The sequence below is a fragment of the Stegodyphus dumicola genome, chromosome 5 (genome assembly GCF_044657685.1).
Source record: "Stegodyphus dumicola isolate Sdum_Otavi_A_Nest chromosome 5, ASM4465768v1".
Classification (NCBI taxonomy): domain Eukaryota; kingdom Metazoa; phylum Arthropoda; class Arachnida; order Araneae; family Eresidae; genus Stegodyphus; species Stegodyphus dumicola.
The window spans coordinates 52,490,660-52,517,873 of NC_140772.1; the positions used below are offsets into that span (position 1 = coordinate 52,490,660).

The 27,214-nt window shown below is 33.9% G+C and overlaps 1 protein-coding gene across 2 annotated transcripts in view; it reads right to left on the reverse strand.

Moving 5' to 3' along the window:
- The window catches only part of LOC118193475 (sodium-dependent proline transporter-like), a 409,418-nt gene that overhangs the window by 231,592 nt on the left and 150,612 nt on the right, over positions 1 to 27,214 (reverse strand). For both annotated transcript variants that reach the window (XM_085816654.1, XM_085816655.1), the window contains exon 2: positions 19,066 to 19,134. In XM_085816654.1, the coding sequence (XP_085672780.1) occupies positions 19,066 to 19,134 (69 nt within the window). The remainder of the gene's footprint in view (positions 1 to 19,065; positions 19,135 to 27,214) is intronic.

The window sequence follows — 27,214 nt, forward strand, 5'->3', positions numbered from 1 at the left end:
ATGTTTCGTACGATGACAACAGCCCACCAGCGGCCGAGCGGTAAAGTCGCTGAACACTGGTAGTTCGGTCCGAGGTTCGAATCCCGCGAACGGGCTGGCTGCATGGGCGTTTTCGTGGTTTTCCCCATGTGTAACGTGTATACGAGCCAGTTTCCCTTAGAAAGTCCTCCACGAAGGCATCCCTTCCTTTAGGCAGATAGCCCTCGTGTGCTTTGCCATAATTAAATACATCACACCGTACGATGACAACACTTGCCACGTCGCGCGGATGAAAAATGCATAATACCGTGACGAAACCTAACGGTCCGAAGGATATGAAAATGCACCCGAAATATGTTTCTAATGTCAATATTCAAATTATAGTTAACATTAAATCTGAAGTTTTGCGTTAATGTAGTATTTATTACAGTAGCCCAAGGGATGTCAGCCCAGAAGGGCTATTAGCTTCGAAACGAAATTTTGCGTTGAATAACTAAAAGCGTTGAATCCCTTTCCAAATAGTTACCACGAAATATCATCGCTCTGTACTATACTCAAAGAAATTAAATCATAAAGGATCTACATGAATGTATACATGTTTCTCGCACTGTGAAAAAACGACGTATCAAATTTTGAATAGCGTAGTTCTACACCCGCATATGGGCACCTGGAAGCCCAAATTTTGAATTTCGAACTTTGTTTATTATCTGTTTCATATTTTGTAAACTTTTAACGAATTTTTGATTAAAAAACTCAACTATTTCAAAAGGAGCAGTGGTAACACTGAACAGAATAAAACACTTTTATCTCTAGCGCGCCAGACTGTCTATCGGAAATTCTAAGAAACGCTGTTTTAAAATACTTTTAGCCAAAAGGGGCATTAGTCCAAATACTCTCGACACGTGTATGTGTGTGTAAATAAACAAAAATAAAAAAAACCGCCCCTTTGTGCGTAACATAATATATGAAAGTTTTCAGATATTTTTTCGTCCTTTTTTTTACCTTTATAATTATGTATTTATTTATAATATGTCTTGTTTGTCTTTTAATTATTTACTTTTGCGTTAATGTAGTATTTATTATAGACCATAATTTTCAGTGTTTTGCCGAACTGAAATAAAGCTTCTGCTCTTTCCGCTTGCTGCGGATGATGCATACAGTATTTACATGAAAATAAATCTCAAACACACACAAATTTTTAACAGAAGAACACAGACCGTATCTCAGCGTTAATGTTTAGATCAGAATAAACTTTCGAATTCGGCTTACGAAGCGAAAACGCTGCACAACACAGAATATCCTAAGCATAGCTGCTGGCGTACATTAGTACAACTGTTATGACTTTTCAAACACTGTTGTGTCTTCTAGGACCTCGAGCATTTAAAAAAATCAACATTCAAGGTTTTATCAAAAATAAACACATTAAAACAAAATAAACAATATTAAAATTTCATCTTCAGAGCAGACGAAAACTGTTATTTTTCTTTACCGCTTGGAAAAAGGCATCCCCTTGAAAAATAATATAGCAAGATTCATTCGTTTCTTTACGAATAACAGAAGCACTTTTTTCACGCAATTTCTCTTCGCTGTTTAGGAATTTCGTTCTCTGCTCATAAGATTTTTTTTTTGTTTTGTTTTGTTTCAATTTCGAATAGAAGAGATTTACATTTTCGACTTGGCATCATTCATGAAATTATCAAACAGATAAAGCTGGCGAAAAGCACATTTTTGCTCAACTTTTTATAATCACGACAGACATTTTGAAGCCGAAAAGCAAACTGTATTCATAATTTGGACTTTACAACCATTGCTGGCTCAATGACAAAAATGACTGGTGGCTGTAGATTTACAAGTTTGCAACTGTTTACGTGAAATAAAACATATTTTTATGTATTGCGAGTAAGGAAGGTGACTGCTGCAAACTAAAACTTTAAAATTACAATCAAACGCTCACAAGAAGATTAACTTCGAAAATTCTAGAAAAATATTTAAACATTAAACAACAAATGACTCTTAACAGTTACGTAATATTATCCGTTCTATATATTATAAATCGAGTGTATTTTAACTTGCATCAATCACTTACATTATTAAAATGGTAAAATTAAGATTTAGGTATTGCTTTTAAAGGAATGACATGTAATGCTTTTAAGCAGCTCAGTTTGTTAAGGTGATTAAATGTGATCGAAACCCTTATTTCTTTGCTGAATGGAAAAACACTATGAGTCCGCAGTGCGATAGAAAGTACGGAAGCTAAATTAAAAAGTCATGCGTTTCTTGTAAAGGCAAACATAATGTCAAAATCTGTTTGGGATTATCATTATATATATTTCTTTCTCATTCATCAAATATTTATGACAGGATTTTATGTGTCAAACTAAATTATTAGACTACCTTCAAAGTGTAAAAAAAAAAAAGATGGAAAGAAAAGACTGTAAAAAATGGCACGTTATTTTTATGTAAACAGTTTTAATATCTGAAAAAAAATTATAAATTCAAATGAAGCTGCTCATGCTAGCATAAAAAGGACATTTTTATATAAAAGGTAGATTTTTGAAATTTGTTTTCTAAAAAATCTCATGTGGACACCAAATGACTTCCTTGTACAGTCTGGTAAATTATACACATTTTTTGCTGCATTTCATTTAAACTTATTTCCTCGAATTTCATTAGAGATAGATTTCTTATTCAATTAATTCAGTTCTCACTTCGCAGCAAGGCAAAAATACATAAAAACACAAAACATCTTTATTCAAAACACCTAAAACATCAAATAAAAACAGTTTAATTATATTTTTGCGATTAAAATTAGGTTTCTGCTCAAAAACAAGCAATTCGTCCAACGGTCAGGAAGACCAAATTTTCGATGCACAAAACTGATAGTTAACTTCTGATTGGTCCCATTGGGCAAAAAGACACTAAAATTAGTGCAAAAACTGACATAATTCGCTATTTTGCTAGGAGTTTCAAATGTTAACAAATGCCGGCTTCGTTAGGCTTAGTACCACTTAAAACTTTTAAATTGTTGACAATTCTACAACTATAACGTGCAGATTAAATAACGGCATAAAAATCTTAATCGGATCATAAGAACAACATAAATCAATCACACATAAAGCGAAAAATGCACAATTTACCAACATATAAGAATAAAGAATTGAGCTCACCAAGCCGGGTAACAGAGTTTGTGCAGATATACATACAATACGTTTGGTGCAGCCCATTGCAACCAAAAGAGAAATGCTCAACAACATGTTACACCAGTCATATACACTGCTCGACATTGAAAATGCAACACCAAGAAGGAGTGGTCAGAAAGTGATGAAATTTGGAAAAAAGACAGAGACAGCAAGCAGCAATAAGTGATCTTTATTTCAAAATGATAGTCAGAATACAGAGCGAGAACGGCGTCGGCTCAGTAGGATAAGCGATAAGCAACGGAGGACGTGGGCACTGTCCCTTTACCAAAAGGTTAATCGGTATAGCACCACGTCCACCTATATCTAGAGCCTAAAGAGGAATTACAAGACGCCACGCGCCGGGCGCCCAAACCCAGAGCCAAATTCAACCCGGGGGCAGTCCAACAGACCAAATGCCCACGAAAGACAGTCCCAACAACCGCCCAGGCCCCACATTTATTAAATAAAATAACAAAAGCATGCAGGGCCAAAAAGGGCGAGTTTGGACAATAAGCAAAAATTTTACAAAGGTGTAATACACACAAATATAGAATATACATAAGCTAAAGTACAGTCTGATGTTGGGCAGCCCAATAATATACAATGAATAAATATAGACAGTAGAATTAGACTTAATGACAATATAACATAAAAATAGAGAACATAGTGAAATAATGAATGTAAATGATTACAGCAATACACAGAGGATATACCAAAAGAAATAAAAATAAAAGAATACAATGTAACAGAATGCAATAGCGGTACAATACACTTGATCACGTGGTATTGTGGGAAAAACATGCAATAAGGCTAATTATACGATTATGAGGAATAAAAATAACATATTTAGCCTGCATAAAAGTTAACGAATATAAGATACTATACAATACTATACAATATTACAATACAATACAATACAAAAAAAAAAATTAACATATTTAACCTGTACTAAAAGCCAACTGATATAAGATACTATACAATACTATACAATACCACAATACAATACGATACAGTAGATACAATACCACAATATAATACGATACAGTAGATGCTATACAATACTATACAATGAAAATACAAAATACATTCAGTGTTGGTGACACAAAAATACATTTAAAATTGTCATGACACTAGTGATGAAAATACAAAATACATTCAGTGTTGGTGACACAAAAATACATTTAAAATTGTCATGATACCAGTGATCCTAATGCAGCAAATAAATTGATGCAGTTACCTGCATAAAAGATAACTTATAAAAGATACCATACAAAACTATACAATACTACAATACAATACAATACAAAAGCTAATTAAACGATTATAATGAATAAAAATTAACATATTTAACCTGTATAAAGCCAACTGATATAAGATACTATACAATACAAAACAATACCATAATACGATACGATACAGTAGATACTATACAATACTATACAATAGAAATATAAAATACATTCAGTGTTGGTAACACAAATATACATTTAAAATTATCATGACACTTGTGATCCTTATGCAGCAAATAAATTGATGCAGACAGTTAAATGTGTTACTATACATTTGCAAAGGATGAAATATAGACTTAAGTATGCCACAAATTATGAACATATATTATACCGTGAAAAACACAAAATACATTCAATGTTGGTATAAATACAATGGATATATTTAAAACAATGGATAATGGTTGGATATATTATACAATGAAAATCTCTAGCGACCCCAATACATTCAGTGTTATTATTACACAGAGAATTAAATGTATGATATTACATGGGCAATTGATGAAAAGAAGACAGTAACAGTATAATGTATAGCCAAATATGCAAGTATATGGTATACCGATGTTTAACAGCAACTGGCAAACAATGTACCATTAATACGCCCAACTAGATATGCCAAGATATTCTATACTATTATACAGTGAAAAACGCAAAATACGTTCAATGTAGATATTATCATAGTGCATTATGAGGGAATACAGACAGTTATATGTTTGATAATACATGGGCAAAAGATAAAAATAAAGACAATAACATTATTATTCATAGGTAAATATACAGATTTAATATATTCAGATATTTAACAGCACCTAGTATAAAATGTACCATAAGTACATTGATAGCTGCTATGGACAACAAAGAGACTATTAGGACAATACATATGCAACAGATAAATATGCAAATTCAATATATACAGATATTTAACAGCACTTGATAATAAATGTGCATATGCAAAAGATAACATTATTATTCATCGGTAAATAGGCAAATGCAAGATATACAGATACTAAACAGCACCTGGTATTAAATGTACCATAGGTACAAGGACAGCTGTTATAGACAATATTACCTGGTTGCACTAGAAAAAGATGCTGAGAGAGAATATACAAATATTTGACTGCTGCTATACACAGCGACTTATAACAGATGGATTACAATAGATTACAATGGTTACAAACACTTCAGAGCATAAAAGTAGATGGGTTATAATATATACAAGCAGTTGAAGAAGTTGAATCATATGTCGATATTATAAGGCACAAAGATCAAGTCCCAGATTCATCAGTTTGTCAATTAAACGGACTATCTTTTTGACTTGATGCCGTTGCTTAATCAAAAAACGACTAAAGGCAGTCCTATCCGTTGGTGGAAAAGGAATATGGAATTCAGTAGTAAGTGGACAATCGATTAGATAGTGTTCTGGATTGCCCAGTTGTCCACAACTACAGAGTGCTGAGGAAGAGAGTCCATGTCTCTCGAAATATAAGGGAAAAGGCCCGTGGCCCGTAATGTAGAAGATCAGCTGTGGTGGCATGATTAATCGGTCTAAATCTACTTTAGGGACATGGGCAAATGCTCGGCGACCAGTTTCCTCCGAACTCCATGCATTTTGCCACAAGGAGATGGCTGTGAGAAGTAAGTGACGCTTTAGATTAGATACTGGGCGTGAAACCGTCAAGATCTGTGTTATCTCGTGATTCTGTGCTGCTTCTTTAGCAAGCCTATCGACAGTTTCATTACCGTAGTTCCCCACATGAGCTTTTGTCCATTCTAAACAAATGTGTAGATTTTTATGTCGAGACAAGCTAGTTTGAATGTCCACAATAATGGGGGATGAATGCAGAGGATTTAAAATGGCATACAATGTGGAGAGACTATCGGTAAGAACATAGGAATGTGAATATCGATGATTAATGATTGTTTGTATTGCTTGTCGAATAGCAATAGCCTCACTCTGGAAGACGCTGTTAAAAGAAGACAGATGGCATTTCCACTGGTGAAGAGTTGTCTGATCTTGCAGTATGGCTATATATACACAGCCTACCTGATCTTCCAATTTAGAGCCATCAGTATAAAAGACCAGATCAGCATGAGAAACTTGATGACTCGGTTTGAGATTAACTTTAACTCCCGTACCATAGAGGGAGGCGTGTTGATCTTCTCTGTTTATTGCTGCTTCATAATCATGGGAGGAGAAAGAGTGATCTCCAAACTGAACTGAACAGCCAAGTTGTCTAATCAACTGATAAGCTGCGTCCTTCTCAACCGCAATAGGTAAAGGCAAGACTCCAGCTGCAACTGCGAGGGCGTTAGTTGGTGATGTGCGGAAGGCACGAGTGATATTTAAGAGAAATGGTCTCTGTATACTATTTAAATGTCGGACTTTGCGTCCTTGCATTGGTGCTGCCCAAATTGCAGCACCATATGAAACAATCTTTTCAGTTACTGTTGCATATAAAACTTTAAGAAGATGTGGATTTAAGCCCCAGTGGATTCCCTTCATAAGTTTAAGGCGTTGAGCAATCACAGCAGTACGCTTCTTGAGATCTAACACATGGGGAATCCAATTGAGTTTGTCGTCGAAAATAATTCCAAGGTATTTAAGTTCACGTTTAATACGAAGACGCTTGCCATTTATGGTTATTCTCGGCTGACGAGTCATAGAACCACCCTTCTTAGGAATGATCAGAATTTGCGATTTCTCTTCAGAGATTTGCAATTTAAAATCTTCACATCTAGTCTGAAACAAAGAACAGGTCTCCTGTGAGTTTGCTTGAAGTTGATCACGAGTCCTACCTCGCACTATGAATGCGGTATCATCGGCATAAGTAACCACAGTTGTATGTTCAGGCCATGGCTGCTTAAGGATAAGATTGTATGTCACATTCCAATGAAAGGGGCTCGCACATGAACCCTGCGGGCACCCTCGAGTCTGATATCTATGTACCAGGCCTCCATTATAGGAAATGATCAAATGTCGATCGGACAGATAATGTGCAAGAGTATTATATAAATTGCGGGGGCAATTAGCATCTCTTAATGCATATAGAACTGCCGGCCACCACAACGTATCGAAGGCGCTCTTTAAATCCACTGAGATAAACGCTGTGTGGTGGCCGGAGAACTTATTGCGCAGGATGGTATCTTGAACTTCCTTTAAAGCGTGCAGTGTTGATCTTTTGGTGCGAAAACCGTATTGAAAAGGACACAGATAATTTGTTGAGTGCAAATGAAATCTCAATCGTCCCATAAGAAGTTTTTCAAAAGTTTTGCCAAAAGCTGACAACAAACAAATAGGGCGATAAGAATCGGCACGGGCTGGATCACGGTGTTTCTTTAAAAATAAGATCACCTGGCCAATTTTAAAACATTGAGGAAAAGTTCCACTATTGAATAGCTTATTAAACAGGCTTTGAAAGAGACTGAGATTGGTGCTAATAATCTATTTGACAATACGATAGTCAACACCATCTGGACCCGCGGCTCAGTAGGATGTAGGACCACCGCGGACAGCGATGGACGACGAAACACGTCTAGGCATAGAGTCAATAAGAGTGCGGATGGTGTCCTGAGGGATGGCTCTCCATTCCCTTTCAACCATTTGCCACAGTTCGTCTTCTGAACGAGGCAGGGGCAGAGCCTGCAAACGGCGTCCAATCACATCCCACACATGTTCGATTGGTTCAGGAGAGTACGGTGGCTAGGAAAGCATCTGTATACCTTGCAGAGCATGTTAGCAGATGCGAGCACTGTGTGGTCGGGCGTTATCCTCCTGAAAAATTGCATTAGGCAGCCCCTGAAGGTAGGGGATTGCCACCAGCCGCAGTACATTATCCAACTATCGTTGAGTCGTCATAGTGCCCTGAATACGAACTAGAGGTGATCTGGAATCGTAGGTAATAGCGCCCCAAACCATTATGCCACGTTATCGCGCGGTGAGGCGTTCCACAGTTACTGCCGGATTAGATCTGTCTCCACGTCGACGCTACACACGTATGCGGTGACTGTCATTGGATAAACAGAAGCGTGACTCATCTGAGAACACGACGTTTCGCCATTCTGTCATCTACATCGCTCCAGTCCAGCACCATTCTAAACGTTGGCGTCTATGTTCTGTGGGGTCAATGGCAGTCTTCTTAACGGACGCCGTGAGTGCAGGCCACGTTCACCCAATCGACAGGAAATGGTTCTGCTCGACACGGGGGCATCCAGGGTATCTTGCACATGCTTCAGAATCGCGGTACAAGTGACTTGCGGGAACGCCACAGCTTGTCGGTGGATGCGTCGATCCACGTCACTCTGGTTGCACATGCACCCCTCCTTCTTCCCACATTTCCTTGTTCCAACCATGTTCGCCATGATGCACCGTGCTCGCATCCATGTGGGTATCAGCTGCGATTTAACGTAAGGACCAACCCGCCCTTCTCAGTCCGATCACCATACCCCTCGTAAAATCGTCTATCTGCTGGAAGTGCCTTCGTTGACGGCGGCCTGGCATTATCTCCGATTACACGTATCCTCCGGGACAAAAGCCAACTTTCTTCGATAATTCGTCTGGCAGAAATAATGACAGGAATATTGCCCATTCTGCACGTTCTTTTCCTTATATCTTACTTCACGTGCGTCGGAGAGCTGCGCATTTCACATCATTCGCATAACTTAGTGACGTGCGTCTACTCTAAAACTTGCATAAATTTCTGACCACTCCTTCTTGGTGTTGCAGTTTCAATGTCGAGCAGTGTATATAAAGTTTCAACGTTCTGAGGCTACTCGTTTCGGAGCTACGCGAGATACATACATACGTACGTACCTAAAACTCAGCTGGCGAAGTGGCTCACCGTCCTGAGGACAAAAATTGCCAATCGGTACGTACGTACCTACAGACGTGACGAAAAAATTCTTGTCTGAATCCATTTTAAATGCATTTTACAATCTGTTTTGACCGCTCTCGAATCTATTTGAACGATGTTTCTGCGTGACATCTATACGTAAGGACAGAATAAAGGACTCCTTTTTTCCAAAACGGATCGTAAAATGGATTTAAAATGAATCCAGATGAGATTATTTTCGTGACGAATCCGGAAGAGATTTCGCACAATTCAAAATTGAGTAGCCTTAGAATGTTGAAATTTTGTACGCGGAACTACTATAATACATAATAATACGCCACTCTTTTTGGTTGCAATCGGTCGCACCAAACATGTATATATATGTAATAAAACCAATGTAGAGAAATACTTATATAGGAACACTGAATCATAGAAACGCAGAAATATTGATGGCACAGAATGTATATCCACATTGAAGAGGAAGAATTCTGATTGCGTACAATGTTAAATCCTTAATACCTAGAAAATTTAGCAGACGAGGCGGATTAAATTCTATTTTACATATTTAAATTGCCATTTGTGGCGACGATCCACTTGGCGCTCTAATAGTGCCTATTTCCAGAAAATTTACATTTTTGAATACTATAGCGACAGGAAGAAAGCACAGCGAAACTCCGTCCAAGCAACACAGAGGGTGAAACTAAAAGTGCGCATTTAATCCAATATGGCAGCTCACCAAGAGGAAGGTTTTGGTTTAAGTGAATGTTTCAGTTCCCAAGAGTTCAAGTTAGCTATATCATCAGCATTACGCAAGCCATGCGACATAGATTCATCTAGAAATGACGCAGTCCGGAAATGTAATTAAATTTTTTAGAATAAAGAGGAAATAAATAAGTAAAAAAAGATGAATTAAAAGGCTATTATTAAATTAAATTATAAAGCTGATTTGTGTATTTTTGCCCTACACACTCTGGTTTTTAAATGTACCGGGAAAATGCCTAGAGGGAACAACCAAACATTAAATTTAAAAACTGCGCAGTTTTACTCTGCAAAACAACTTTACCCGCCCCCTTCAAAAAAATTCAATAAAGATGTATTATATATAAAAACATTACAATGAAATAAGCAACATTCCTTAATATAAATATTAATTACCCTAATAAATAAATTAACCAACTTCCTGTTGCAAAATCTTAAGAATTCAAATGGTATAAAGGAAGTTAAGAAATTAGTTTCCTAAAAAAATTATGCAAAATCTTTTATATAATTAAAATTATATATAATTAAAACATAAACATCTTGTAAAGGTCGACGTCCACTTAAAAAAAAAAAAAAAAAAAAAAAAAAAAAAAAGCTTAAATCAGACATATTATTTAAAAACTCTTAAAACGCAGATTTTCGCCCTCATTTTTCTGAGTGGCAACAGTGCTGATACAGCAACAATGGCTGCGTTCTATTGTTCCTGGTATGCCAAATAGTGATGCAATTTCATCAAAAAATATAAAATTTAAAAAAAAATCTGATTCGAGTTTTGAAAAAATCGTTTCGAGGTGCTCTGGCTCTTCTCTAAATGCACCTATGTACGAAATTTCGTAGCCCTGGGTCTATTAGCTTACGCGCAGCACGAACGAAAGACACACACAGACAGACTCTTCCTTTTATTATATGTAGAGATGTGGGATGTGGGTAAATTGTGTATTTTGCTTTAAAAGTGATTGAATTACGTTCCTATGTTCTGGTTAAGGTTTTAATGCCTTTAGTTAATCTGCATACAATGGTTCTATAATTAACAACTATTTAACGAAGTCGCCATTTGTTTACATTTGAAACTCTTATTAGAACAGTGAATTAAGTCAGTTTGTGCACCAACTTCAGTGTCTTTTTGCCGAGGGGAACCAAAAGTAAATTTTCAATTTTGTGTCCCGAAAAATCTATCCTCTTTCCCGTTGGCCAAATGGTTAGTTTTTGCGTAGAAACTCTAATTTTAATTTTAAAAAAACATTTTTAAATTGTATTTGGTGTTTTATATTTTTCTCTATTTTACAATTTTTAATGAAGATTCTCTGAGTTTTATGTATTTTAGCCTTACCGTGAAGTGAGAACTGAAGTAACCGAATAAGAAATATATCTCCAATGAAATTCAAGGAAATAACTTTAAATGAAATGCAACAAAAATGTGTATAATATAATAGGCCGTACAAGAAAGTCATGCGGTGTCTAACATCAGATATTTTTTTTGAAAGGGTACAGAATTCTGATTTAATTTATATAAAATAATTAATTTATTCTTAAAAATAAACTGCTTAAAATACACGTAAATCGTTAATAGTTAATTACAAAAATAAGATTGTTAATACTATAAGTTAAAGCTATAAGGGTTATTCTTCTTTCTTGTGTTTCTTTTAACTGTCGTTCATATTAACGGTGATTCTGAGTTAATCGTGAAGGTCCACCCGATATTACTCTGATAAATCGGCGTCGGCAGTGGAGTGTATTATTATTTAATAACAATAAACTTCTGTTCAAATTATGACTACTCATCTTTCTGTGCAAATATCAGCTTGAATTCTAGTCATACAAAATACCAGAATCTATTATTTCAAATGCACGTTATCTCCGATCCCTAGATTGTAACGCGCAAAGCGAACACAACGCTTTTACCCTCTCGGGAAAAGTTCAGCCTCTCCAAGATACTCTCCCAGCGTCTTCTCATCTTCAGTTTCCTTTTATCTTAGGAACTTGGAGCGTCTTCTCATCTTCAGCTTCCTTTCATCTTAGGAACTTGGAGATGCCACGTTGCTGGCACATTGCCAGATGGAACCTAACGCTTTCTGCTCTCGATCGCCTAACAGTTGATTTTACCGAAAGCGCATGCGCTTTCTTTCAGATGTGGGGGTGGGGTCTAAGATTACGTAGTAGTAAAGGACGATGTTGTAGAAGCGTAAGGGGTAGAAGGGTAGGGGTAGAAAGGGTGGAAAGAAAACATTTTCGCGGTCATCGTTTGGACTGTGTGCGTGGGAGTCAATGAGGGAATTGATCGGGAGTTACTTCTGACGTCGAGATACATCCCAAGAACATAAATTTTATTCAAAATGTTTTTAGCAAAATTTAAGCAGACAACTTTAATTTTTTACAATTTAATAATTTTCTCTCTTCTTCATTTTAAAATTTTATTATTATATTATTTTATTATATATCGAACAACTGCAATATAGCATTCGAAATAATAACGGCACCTTTTACTAATTTTGGTATGCAGAAATATCATTATTAAAATAAATTATTACTTACATTTTCTAAGATTCACGGCAATGTATTTAATTGAAATTTATTCTTGTAAATACTAGTTTTTCTGTAATTTCTTTGAAACTTATGTAAATAGTACTTCATATATTCTTATTTCATAGTTAACGTTATCAGGGATAATTTTTGCAGAAATCTAAATGGGTGATTTAAATAATTTGAAATGAATCGAAATAACTTGAAATCTAAATTATGCATAAATACTCGCTGAAGCAATATGGTGACATTTTGATTTTGTGATCAAATATGACGAATTACGTTAAATGAAGTTAATTAAAACCTTGGGCACGAAATAAAAATGTTGCTAAAGTTTTAATTAACTTCATTTAACTTAATTACCTTGGGGATAAATTAATAATTAATCTGACAATTATAACTGATATTTTCGTTTCACAATCATTTTCATTTTCAAGTACCCTAAGTTTCACACGACATTAGTTTGGCATTATTGTTTTCATAAACGATGGAGATTTTAAACTGAGTCCAATTCCTGAGTTTTTGTATGTAAATCCTGAGCACAAAGTTAGCGTCCCGAGGATTCCTCACAGATTTAATCAGTTCATTCACTACAATTTCTTCGAACAGTCTAGTAGTTTTAAGATGCATATTAAACCTTTCTTCTAAATAAGAAGTGTACATACAGCTTTCAGTTTGAAAATAATAAAGTAAAGCACAATGTATCAAAATGTTTAAAAGAAAATTTACTTTCAGATTAAAACTAAATTATAAAAAAAGAAAATCTGAAATGTTTCGGATTTTAAATTACGTCCAAAGGTTTTTTTTAACATTTTGTGTGCTTCATTTATTTATTAAATATCACGTACATCGCACTTAAACCATAAAATTCAGTTCAACAGCAATATCGCAAAATATCTTTAGAATTTCCGATACAGAGACTCAAGCGCTGGAGATAAAAATGTTTTTTCTGTACCACGTTGCCATAGCTCGCTTTGAAATCCTTGAGTTTGTTAATCAAAAATTCGTCAAAGTTTTACAAAATAGGAAATCGATAATAAAACGAATTACAAATTTCAAATTTGGTCATCCACACGCTCGTAGGAGGATTACGTCATCCAAAAGTCGATGGCTCTAGGTACCGTTGTTTTATCACAATGTGAGAAATATACATACATTTATGCAGATTTTTCATTATTTAATTTCTTTAAATATAACACAGGGCGATAATACTTTGTGGCAACAGTTTGCAAAGTGATTCGCCGTTTGTAGTGAATCGACGCAAAATCGTAAAAAGAAAACAATAGTCCTTCAGGGACAAAGCCCCTTTGGACTAATAAGAATTTTAGAATAGACTCTTACAATTTTTTTAAAAAATAAGCAAACTGCAGAAACACACTATATTTTTGGATTTTTCTAAAACTGGAATATAGAAAAGATTTTTGGAAATTATGTAAAAATTATCTGTAATCTCAAAGAAATGTGTTTTCCATACTTTCCATACGCGAATTTTCTATCTCGAAAAAACAGACATTAATCCCATTTTTCTTGCGGAAAATATTTGTAGCAAACGTCGAGCGCAAGCGATGCAGTCCATCCCCCCCCGGAGGAAAGGAAGATTACATCTACGTCCTGAAGAGCAATAGAAATCTTTACCTTTCCAGTAGGGGAGGTGTGTTTGCTGTAATTCTCATACGTAAGCGAAACGATGAATAAAATATGCATAGTTACATTTAGAAAACCTCTTTACGCGAGAAACTATCCACATGGAATTAATTTTTGACGCATACTATCCCACCCTTCTAACATTAAGGCATTGCTGTGCTGAGCCGCACATTTAAATTGTATATCTTGAATTTGAGGATATTCTATCTTAAACAAGTAAATCGGTCGTAATTGTTTTGCTTAAAAATTATTTCGAATGTCAAACTAGAATCTAGTGCCAAGATAAAATGTGCTTCTTATATTTTTATTAGCCCAGAAGGGCTATTGGTTTCACTTTGGCTTTTGCGTTAATTCACTTTCTGCGCTGTTTCACTTGTCAAACTGTTGTCACCAAATATTACAGCCCTGTATTATATTTACAGAAATTAAATAATGAAGAATCTGCATAAATGTATGCATGCTTATCGCACTGTGATAAAACAACGGTACGTTTAGCCATCAAATTTTAAATAACGTAATCCTCCACCGAATATGGGTATATGGAAGGCCTAATTTGGAACTTGGAATTTGTTTTATTATCTATTTCAAACAAACTCAACGATTTCAATTGGAGGAATGGCAGCACTGTACGGAAAAAAATTATCTTCAGCGTGCGAGACTGTGTATCGGAAATTCTAAAGATTTTAAAATTTTTTTGCGATATAGCTGTTGTATTGAATTGTATGGTTTAATTGCGAAGAACATGAGATTTAATAAATAAAGGTAACACACAAAACATTAAAAAAGAACATCTTTGTGCGTAATGTAAAATCTGAAAGCTTTTCAGATTTTTTTAATTTATAATTTTTTATTTATATTTTAAATCTTTGAAATTAATTGTACCTGTACAAAAAAATACTACTTTCGTCTTTGAATGAATGTGTATTAAGTTAAATTCTTGTTTCACGGCAATTTAGAGAATAATATAACAATCTGCGATTTTACTCTGAGCACGGTTACTGCAGCAAATAATCATAATTCCTGCGAAGTCTCGCATAAAATGTTTTATCTTGAAATATCTTCCCGCTCAAAAATTTCGCACTTTCTTTAGGTAAAGTTTTCCTTCCTTCGGAAAATAGGCTTTCCCCCTTTCTTTTTAAAGAAATTCTTATTGCACATATTTCCCTAGTTGGAATTGGAAGTGAAGTCATCAGTCTTGTTTTTAGAATAGTGATGCCATTTTTTCCCTGTTGTTGGCAATGCCTCTCAGTTCACCATAATGGCTGGCTAGATTCCTAAGCAAAGAAATAGCCATTGTAACTGACAAGTAGGGCACTAGGTTTCGGTCTGTTTTCTTCCATCTTTCAAAATGGTAATAATTTTTCAAAATTTAAATGTTTTCCAAATTTTTAAATTTTACATTCATAATTTTTCAAAATTAAAAAAAATTTGCAACATCGCAAAACAGGATCATTTAAAATGGGAAAAAGAAGATCACTAATCCGCCTTTTCTGTCTCTTTAAAATGGCATCTTTTTATTCATTTCTATGACATAATTTCACAAAATTAATTTATGAATACTTTCATTTAATGAAAGATCTTACGAAAAACACGCTAAAAATTCTATAAAAGATATAGATACTTTTATTCTACTTTGCATATTTAAGTAAAATTAAAATTAACATTTAAAAAACTTAATTTTACAAAAGCAATTTAATTAATCAAATTTAATACGAATTACTTAAATTTAATTTAAAATACCAATAAATGGGTTTAGTTTCAGAATAACTAGTAAACTTATAAATTTAGCATTATAATGGTGTACAGTTAGTTACTCAGCCCTTTTTTTAATAATAGTATAATTTTGAAAACGATGTTCCCTTTTATTTCAGCCCTTTTATAAACTTAAGCTGTATTTATATGTATATTCACATACATATTCCACAACAACGTTAAAAAAATGAACAGATGGCAAACAGATAACTAACTATATAAACTATTTCTATTAAAAAGAAGTTAAGTAAGATATTTCAGCTAATTTGAAAAAAGGAAGTGATTCACGGAGACCTTGCCTTGGAAAAAAGCATTAAAATTAAATAAAGTGAGCATGGGTTTTCGGTACAATCACATAATCGTGAATCACGGACAATCCGAAAGAATCCAATGGAGATAAACGTACTCCACCTCTTTAAATCGTTAGGTCACGCCTTGTATCCATTCTCTCCGCATCCTCATCTCTTCAGATTACGAAACCACCACCACCCCTCGCTGAGAAATCAGCGCGGACCACTGGGTCGTTGCTATGGCTACCCTCCAGCCCGATTTCCCTCCTCCTCCATTTTTCCCAACGCCGTCTGGGCGCAAAATGGGGAACCCCACAGACTAAGTTCATCGAACGGAAATATTTTTGTCGGGGGCAATATTTGTATTTTCAAATTTTTTTCTTCTTCTCACTTCTTCCCCCTCTCTTCCTTTTCTCGCATTTTATGGTAAAGAATGTATACAACAGTTTTCATGAATACCACTTTTTTAAGGACAACAGAAAATACTTTTTCTATATCAGCAAAAGGTACGAAGAGCTTTAAACGACATACCTGTAACAAAAATAAAAATAGATACATCATAATATAGCGCGTGTTTTACATACTTATTTTATTGCAAAAATAAATATAGTTCAGGTAGAGATTAGAAATAATTTTTTAAGTTTCTTTTCAAAATTTTCTTGAATTTTGATTGATGTCTCAAAAGCCTTTTAGTTTAAAAGCATTCGAAATTTTCAAGTGTATACTAATAATAATTTCCAGAAGCATACCAGTTAGCCAAGATAGTCAATCAACTTCCGATTAACCAGTTTAAGACACAACCTTCTAAAAATAATAAAGTTTGCTGATGGAGAAAATTACTATCACAAACTATCACCATATAGCAAAATATTCCACGAATATACAAAAAGACAGTGCATGGGATAATAATAGTGATACCAGAGGATGATGCCATAGTGTTTGGAGAGACAATGCAATTAAAAAATGTTCTTTTCGCTCGTGATACTGAACTCGACGATACTGCTCAAGCTCTCTTTCAAATACATTTCTTTAATCCCATTGATAACTTAATTTCTTCAGTTTTAATCATGCTTATTCTTCGATTGTTTATAATGTGTCCATTTTTGTTTGATTGATTTGGTTTGGTTTATGTGATTACGGCAAAGCCTTAAGGGCTACCTGCCTAAGGGAAGTATGGCTTCGTGGAGGACTTTTCTAAGGAAATCTGGCTCGTATACGAGTTACACATGGGGAAAACTACAAAAACGCACATGCAGCCAAGCCCGTTTGCGAGATTTGAACCTCGGATTGAACTACCGGTGTTCAGCGACTTTTTACCGCTCCGCCGCTGGCAGGCTCCCTTGTTTGGAATACTGACCTAATTTACGTATTCAGATGACTTTACCCTCCAGATACAACAGCTTGAAAAAATAGGTAAATGGTTAAATGTATTTTTCTTTTGATTATAATATGGGCTATTCCTTTTTCATGGACAATCTTATATCTTTTTGACTGCCTTCCACTTAGCTGTGATTTGAGTAAATAATGGATTTCGTTGCCGGTATCACCCTGGTAAATCGAAAGTTGACTATAGCTACTATTAACTACTTGACATATAACCTTATTTTTCTTTTGTCGTATTTCTTTTAGTGTCGGAGAAATACAATTATTTTAAGGTTTTATCATATACCATTTTTTATGAAACCATCTTAAATTTAAACTGAAGAAAAGGACATAAAATAAATTTCCAAATTTAGTAAAATCCATTCGGGAACTGCTGCTAGTCTTATAAAAAGGCCTGTCTTTCTAGAAATCTGACACGGGTTTTATTCTTCACAGTTGATTAAAATGTTTACAAAAAACTGCTTCAATTTTTCTTTTTCTAATAGTACTTTTAATATTCTACTCTCAGCAACATTTTGCAGGTTTTCGTGATTTTAGACTGGGTTCAGGAATGGACCAAAAGTATTCCCAATGACCTGAGTAATGAACTTTATCACGGAACGGATAGCGTTCGTTATGCGATTTGCGGGGCACCAAAGTTGCATTAATTTTAACCAGCAAAAACAGTATTATCACATTAAAACTTACCATCCTAAGCACGTAACATAAAATTTTGTAGTAACTTTTGTTATCTGCTTTATGATAAAAATTGAAAATAACGAAAAAAATCGAAAGGTAGCAGATTTAAAATCTCTATTCGCAGAAAAAAAAAAAAAAAAAAGCTTCACTTTTAATAAAGGAAATAAATCAAAACTTCTCAGCCCGTTGTCTATGATTAATGGAAAGCTAGCTTCACAGTGTTCTCAGATGGCATGAAGAATGGACTGTAATTGAGATTTAAGATATATTTTTAGTACAAGTGGTTATTTTCTCCATGCGATCGGGAAGACTTAGTCCTGTGCACACCAAGATATTATCTTTAAATTAACGGAACATGATAAATAACCGTGAGACTATGCGAACAACTTTTTTTTTTTTTTTTTTACTTTTATACTCTAGGTCCGATTTTTTTCTTTTTTTTTTCCTTTCAAAATTTACCTTACGTCTTTCTAATTTACCTTTTTTTCACTATGATATTTTTAACCTGGATTTCCTTCCTAAAAATGTGATGAAAAATGTAGCTTCTTTGCAATATCTTCAACTAAAACTAACAAACAAAACAGTAATAAAATAATACAACACGAAAAATTCATAAATTAAATTCATCATTCATCATTTATTAAAATATACTTGAAACGCACTTCTGATTTCCAAGCTTTTATGTTTCCGACGTGAACTAAATTTTTGTGAACGATTCCAACGGACGAAATGATAAATTTTTAGATTTATGAGAAAACGGACTTACCACTGACGGAGCCAAGCGATAACCAGACATGGCAACTTCCGGTCTTATCATGCAAATGGCGCTCGGAGGCTGAAAAAGAAAATTTCCTTATTGAAAACAGTTTTTTATTCAGACATGGAAAAGCAGAATATGTTTTCTCACAGGTGTGTAATTTATGATAATTATAATGTTAATCTTTTGAAAGGAAAGAATAAAAATAAATAACATAAATGCAATGAAACATATCTACGTAACCTGCGTAAGATAACCACTTCTTTCAATGAACAATTTATCTGAGAATGTACTTAAAAATCTTCCATTTCAAATAAGCTATTCAAAATGGCAAAGAACAAAAATTGCCATGATATTGTTGCGTGAAGAGTTCAGTTCGTAATAGATTGAATGCACACAGGTTCAATGATAGGTTAATAAAATTTATTTTACAAACAGAAAAAAAGTTACGGAAATTTCCACAAAAATGCTTGTACAGGTTTTCACAGTATCACAAAGTGTAATCAGTAGTTACGCTCCAAACTACTAAGAATGTTAAACATAACTCAACTAAAGAGACAAGCTAACCCGAAAATGTCTCCGATTTCACGCTGATATAACAACTCACAACAATAACAACAACAAGTGAGAGCAGATGCTCCTTCTCCGGCCTTATATAGTTTTCAACCGCCCGCCGAGATATTTCTAGTATTTTCTGCTTTTCGAAATTACTGAAAAGCAATATGAGGGTCGAATTACGGCAACAGCTAATATAATGATCAATTATATTTATTCAGTTACAATACTTATTACGGTAATACAGGGAGTGGACCAACATTTCGCCAAATTTGGCGATTTCTCGCCAAATTACCGAGATATCCATTTAGTTAATGTTAAATGGACTTGCCTTCTTACTTTCCGGCATAGCTCATCTCTTTAGATTTTTCATGTTAGATTACGCAGCAAAATACAAAAATTTCACAAATGACTGAACTAAAATTATCTATATATGTACAAAATTCGTAACGATATTATTTTCCTGCAAACTAATATCATGCACTTATATATGAAGAAAAGACTTTTTAAATTAACTTTTGCAAGACAAAATTCAAGGTGAAGTTTTACATCTATTTCATGGAATCGCTGGAGTCTGAGGTTCCAACAAAAATTCCTCTCAATTATTTCTCTCTTCTATTTTGTCAGAACACGAAATCTCTTAGATTAGAACAAGAAACACCTCGAAGAGATTTCCCACAAAGTCTTACTAAGTAACTAAGTTTTACTTTTAAAAAAGCTTTTGTTAAGGCCGTGCTTAAATGTCTATTCTATTGCTAATATTATTATATGGCTTTACGTTACATAACGTTGATTGGACTACTTTGAATATTGCAAAGCGCACGACAGTTATCTTCCTAGATGTCAACATGGAGGACTTTTTAAAGTAAATTGGCTCCTATTACGCATATGGAAAATCACAGAAAAACAACCACGCTTCCAACCCATTCGCCTGGGATCGAATATTAGTCGAGCAAATTCCAGTATTCAGCGGTCTTTACGACTCGGCCGCTAATGGGTTAAAAGAAAAATTGAAGGATTAAGCTACAGACATTTCTAAATGATTATGTCAGTAAAGCAGTTTAATTATTTTTAAAATTAAAAAAAAAAGATAGAGAAAGAGAAGAAAATATGAGCGAAGATAAATGTTTGGTTTCTTCTCAGCTTAATCACGAATCATTCAAGCAATACATTGAAAAAAAAAAAAGTTTGATAATCTAAATACAATTTTTTTTAAATTTTAAAATTATAGCTTTGCTGGGAACAAAAGCTCTGTCGCTTAATTATTGAGAGAAACTATCATAAATCCGCTTGAATATTCAAATTATTATTTTAAAAAACATTGCGAACTCTGGAATACAAAGTGATAATGCTGCCATCTATCAGCAATCAACGTAAATCTCAACAGCGTAATTTCGCTGTTGTGAACGATTTCGTCATAAATCTTTTAATAATCAAAATATTAAATGAAATTAAATATTTACCCTTCCTCTAAGATGAAAGTCTGAAATTATATAACAATAAGATATTATTCATTTTGATAATCTTTTCTAATTTTTTTAATTATTTTTATTCGAAATGAAATAATTTCCGCTATTTCTGAATCCAAATTTCTCTTTTTATTCTAAAATTATATTTACATTATGTTGTCTGTTCTCTTATGATCAACTGATAAGAATCAATTAATTTTGATATTAGAAACTTCTAAAAAAAATTAAGAAACTACATAAAATTTTATGCACATTTTATTTTTTCTAATCTAAGCAACGTAAAATTCAAATTTTTAACTTTTAATATTTTATATCTTTTGAACGGTGACAATTATTTTTAACAGAATATTTGCTTTTTGAATAACAATTTTCAATGTACAGTGAAAACTCGGTTCATGAATTTAATTCGTTCCTAATGGCCATTCGTCAACCGAAATGTTCGTGAATAGAAACATTTTTTTCCTTGAAGAATTCATGTAAAAATATATTAATTCGTTCCTATACCCTATATGATGACTCATGTAAATTTTACTGTAGTACTTTGCGCTTCAGTTCATAACCCAAAACTATGGAAATCAGTAAATGAATTAAAACAAAAAGGATAAACACAATAATAAGCAGACAAAATAAAACAAATAATTTAGATTTTAATTTTTTAATTTTATTTATTTATTTATTTATTTGTACCTGTGCGAAGGAGGGAGGACTACATAAATGGAAAATGATGAGGAAGATGTTATTGTTTGGATGCGATATTTCTTTTCATAAAAACCTCAGGTTTTGTGAATATCTTATCTTACCTTATCTTTGTCTCTAACCTCCGGTTGAGTATGCTAAAAACTCAGTGGGCCTCCATTTCATTCAAAATTTGTCCAATGTGATTTGTTACTGCCTATGTTATAAAATGTTTCTGAAGTGAGATATGGCACTGCTATTGAAAATGAGTATGCTATAACTTGCTATTATTTTATCAAGATGATAGCGATAAGTGAAAGCTTTGCATTTTCCTCATTTTGTGCAAAAATTTCACCGATCACAGAACTAGCATAACGTTTTTCCTTTCATTTTTGCCTTAGAAACTTCTTACATAGTCGTCGTTTCTTCTGAAGTTGTTTTACACCTTGTTGAGTTCGTTTTCATGGATTTGCTAGTAACCTCTCTACGTCTTCACTGTGAACTCAGCCTATGGTTTTGCCCTGAGATATAAAAAACAAAAAACATCTAAAGTGTCAAAGCGATCTGTCTGCAACCCAGTCTGGCTGTCATATCCTCGAAGCCAAAATCATGGTACTATAAGTCACGTTCTTCCAGGCTTCGTTAATGCAAGTTAAGCAATGGAAAATATTAAAATAATGTTTTCAGAAATTGTTAATTATGTGGCATAGGTTACCTTAAAATGCTTTTGAAAGTCACACGTTGCCGACTTGAGCATTCATAACTGGAGACATCGTTCGTTTATTATTCAAATTATTATCTGAATAAAAAACAAACGATGTTCGCGAACCGAATGGTCTAAAGTTAGGCGTTCGTGATCCGAGGTTCCACTCATTCCACACATTTTTCATAATTGTTTTCGCTATGTACCATGCACCCGAACGCAAGATTTCAACGCAATTCTTTTTCAGTGCATTACAGTCTGCATATGATTTATTGCAAAACATAATATGTTTTAACGTTTGAGGTATATGGCTTTATAATCTAATAAAAATAACTTATTTTAGCGACATTATATAAACTAGCTGTACTATATCTTCACGAAATATGAAACACAAACGGAGTTTGAGGTAGACAGCAGACCCATGTAATTCGAAGGGAAATTAAAATTAGCATACGGTGATATCGCAATACATAAATTATAAAGTAGGACAGAAATGAAGATCTTTAATGATCTCTTTTATTCTAATGCACTCGTATATTTTGTGTCCTGCAATAATATTTCATGTCCTGAGGTTCAATATCTGTTTGAACGAGTCCTCATCCTTCTCAGAAGTTTGTACATACGGTACTTTTATTTAGAAATAAATGCGGCTTTAGAAATACAGCTTTCTAAAACTGCAAACCATTTTCATGACAGCACGTGACAGCACGTTCACACAACCATTTTCATGACACACTAAGAAAATTCGCGTCAGCTGTATCCACAGAATCCCAAACTTTACAGAATGCGACATTTTGCCTGATGTGTACTAAGACAAGACACTATATTGAAATTCAGGACTGTCACGCAAAATTCGGGATCTACTATCACTGAGACACGAGTCTTAAGACCAAATAGATTAACTACTATGTCGATTATAAGGATAGCTGAAATAACCATCGTTGTGAAATGCGAAATTAAGGCGAATAAGGAAACTATAACAAAGAAAGAATAAAAAATAAACAGAAAGAAGGTATGATATATAAAATTAACAAGCCGTCGGAGAACCTTCTCTGAAAATTCTCGGGAAGAGCGAAGATAAGAAGTATGGACTACAGCATCTCATCGACTTATCAGCAAGCAGTCAACGATTAGCATTAATACATCCTTTAGGCGAACAGATATTGATGCTGATGGCTTTCCAAACCATAAGTCGATGCTGACAAGCGGTGTGATACGTATGAATGACATCACATGGCATACCATCACCAGATTCTCAAACGGAGATCATTTGCATTTAGAAGAATGCGAGACCGGCAAATGAACACGACAGTGTTCCTCCCAGATCACAATATGTATTTCCAACACATCATATTCGCAATGTACTTCAACAATACACCGGAATAAGAAGCAGTTTTTGGAAAGAAGAAACAGACTGCAAACCTGTTGAGTTAGATTGAAGATTTTTGTCTGAAAATCTGTACGTTGTCATACAGCTTATCAATGGTTGTAATAAAAGGATAGAGTTAAATTATATGCATGTTAATTAGTCATTTAGACTCAAAGTTTCTCGCTTATTAGCGAAAACTGCGCATAAGGCGTTTGAAAAAACAATTACGATCATTTACAAGAATCAGCATATATAAAGAGTTGATATGAATCTGAGAGCCAATCTACTCCCGTAAAGTAGATGCAAATTTTTTTTATACGAAGTAAATAAACACTGCATTTTTAGAAGCCTTCCAAATATCTGTTTCAAAATTGCAATGCAATCAGGAAGCCAAGGAGTTAATACGTATTCCCTCTTGTTAAACACATAAGACAGGAATTCAAGTTCCATGGGACAATCTTTTCAAGTATTTTAGGCGTACTGCTTGTTTCAGTTGACCATTGATTATGTAAATCAGTGGTGTCAATTTTTAACATGACACGAGATAATTTAGAATTTAAAAAAAAGTTTGGCAGGCCACAATTATACACTTCACTTTTAATATTTAAATTATAAACGCATATAATGCACAAACTATAAAAATGTATGGCGTACTATCTTGATGAAAAAATGTAATTATGTACTCTTTGTATTACTATCTATTAAAAATTCAATAAATGCACATTAAATACAGGAAAAGCATACTTTAACGTGAAACCTGGCAGTGCATGTCTTCTGTGAGTTTACTGTACTCTTGTGCACATGATGTTATGAATAAATTCATGCAGGCATTCGGAAGTTCTTTTGTTATCCTGGAATTGAACTTTCAACAAGTTCATTGATATTACGCTGATCCAAAGTAGGAGTTTAACCTTTGAAAAGTTTCTTATTAGAGTAGATATTCTTTCTCGTCTACGATCATACAAACGACTATCTGTGATATTCTTGTTTTTAGCTCTAGATCAGACTAAAAATAAGAAAATAAAAGTCGTCTTTGAAACGAAGTTTATTAGCAGTTTAATATTTCCGAACAGAAAATATCTGTTGAATACCTATCGCGATCTCTACCTCTTTCACAAGTGGAACATACGAAAATAATAAACAGATTTACCATCCTTGTTTCTTGAATACTTTATTTAGGTTCAATCAACGCATTTTATTTTCGGGCCACTGAGTTCGCAAATTCTATTAATTTTAAGTGATTAGCTACGGTACGTCAATGCTCGCATCCGCACAATGCTATGCATATACGATTTAATTAAGAGCAAATTGGAAGATGGTTCCAAATATCTCTACATCCCCGACCTCACCCTGTGAGACTTGAAGCAGCTCCAACAACTGAAGTCATTGAAAGATACAAGGCTTTCTGACGTCGCAAAAGTTCGTAGTGAATAATTTAGCAACTTACAAGAGTATAGGATGATTGCTTTAAAAAATTATTGCGGCATTCAAAAAATATGCAGTTGGCCATACTGGAATATCGAATAACCAATTATAAGAGAAGGCTTAACTGAAATTTCAGAACTTCAGTACATATTTAAAATGCATTTTAAAAATAATGTTGAGAAGTTCTGAGTTAGTACACTCATTAGTGGAGGAGATACAGCAGCATGGTAAATTATTCTGGCATTTTAATATATTAAAATAACAAAACAAATATGTCAAAACTTATTAATAGACAAGACTGTAATCTGAAAAATTTGAAATTTCAGATTCCAATCTAACATTCCAAAAAAGAATTTACTGTTAAACATTTAAATAAAAATTTAAAGAAATAAATGAATGAAAATACAAAAATCCGTATTTTTTTTAATTGCAATCTAATCTGAAATACACTTCCGCTCACTACCGAAGAAAGTTTTAAATTGGAATCAGGAGGGGGCTACTAATTTAAAAATTAGTATTCAGAAATTCAAGTCAGAGAATATAAAACTCGTATATTTGAAACGAACTGTTGAAAATAGCAATGCCGAATGGCTAGGGTTACCTGCTATGATGTTATTTTACCATAAATTAACACTATACATGGAGAATCCCCATATTTACGAAAGAATTAATTATTCCAGACCGTGCATTTTTTTCACTCAGAAACAACTAGATCACATGCTCACGAGGTTGAAAGAAAATATTTCGTGCATGTAAAATGGAAACCCTTCCTCTTTTGACAGCAGGAAGTTTTCATAATGAAAACACCAGTATCTCTCTTCGGAATGTTAAAAAGACCATCGTAAAATCTCATAAAGAAAATTACAAGATGGGCAAAAAATAGGCTAATTTACATTAAAAGCTTAATCAAACACAGGAAGAAATAAATTATAAAAATCTCTTGCGTAATCCCCATTGTGTAGGTACACACACATATATACCTACCCACAAAAGTATATTTTTGTGCAGTGTATGTCTTATTTATAATAAGCAAAAAACACTTTCCTATAAAACAAAGAGGGGAGAAGAAAGGTTATTTTTTTTAATGATCCAATGCCTGTATATTTTTTTCTAAAACAAAAAAATTCAAAACGTGAGATAAACGAAAAAATATCAGCAAGCTAGCTTCTTCCGTTCTTTATTTTGTATATTTACATTAAAAGCTTAACCAAACACAGGAAAAAATAAATCATAAAAATTGCTTGTGTATACACATACACACATATACAGGTATACATGCACTAAAGGAGACTTTTGTTGCAGTCCTGTTTATAATAAGGAAAGATGACTTTCCTGTAAAACGAAGTGGGGAGGAAGAAAGAATTTTTTATGATCCAATACCAACTTTTCTAAAATAACGCACATCTAAAAGTAAGATTAACGAATATATACCAGCAAGCTTCTTCTATTCCTTATTTTGTAATTTTTTTTTTTTTTTTAGTTTTTACTTCCTCTCCCAAAATAGCCTTCTTAAGAACACTACAAATTGAATTTCGTATCCCCATTGTGAACCTCCCTTCCAGAAGAATGTGTCAAAGGTCATTGTGATTCTCACGGTAAAGCCTGCAAAGTTTCAAAAGTAATTGAGTCGGTACATACGGCCATATTATATACACATTTATCACAAAAAAAATGGGGTCATTTTGAACAAACACAAAACTAAAAAAATGAAGCAAAGATGAGCGTAAAAAATACGCTGACTGAAACTGAAGTGAAACAAAATGTTCAGCTAATAAAGCTGAGCATTACCTTAAGTTCTATAACCCCATCTTGCGTATTGGCCCCTCTCAGTAAGTCTAACCTTTCCATTCCCCCTCAAGTGTCCTCAAAAGGCGTGGCGTGTCTTAAAGGTCATTCTTTGGGAATTTTTCATTCATCACTTTTTTTAATCTATCTTTTCTACTTTCCCGCCACTCCACTACA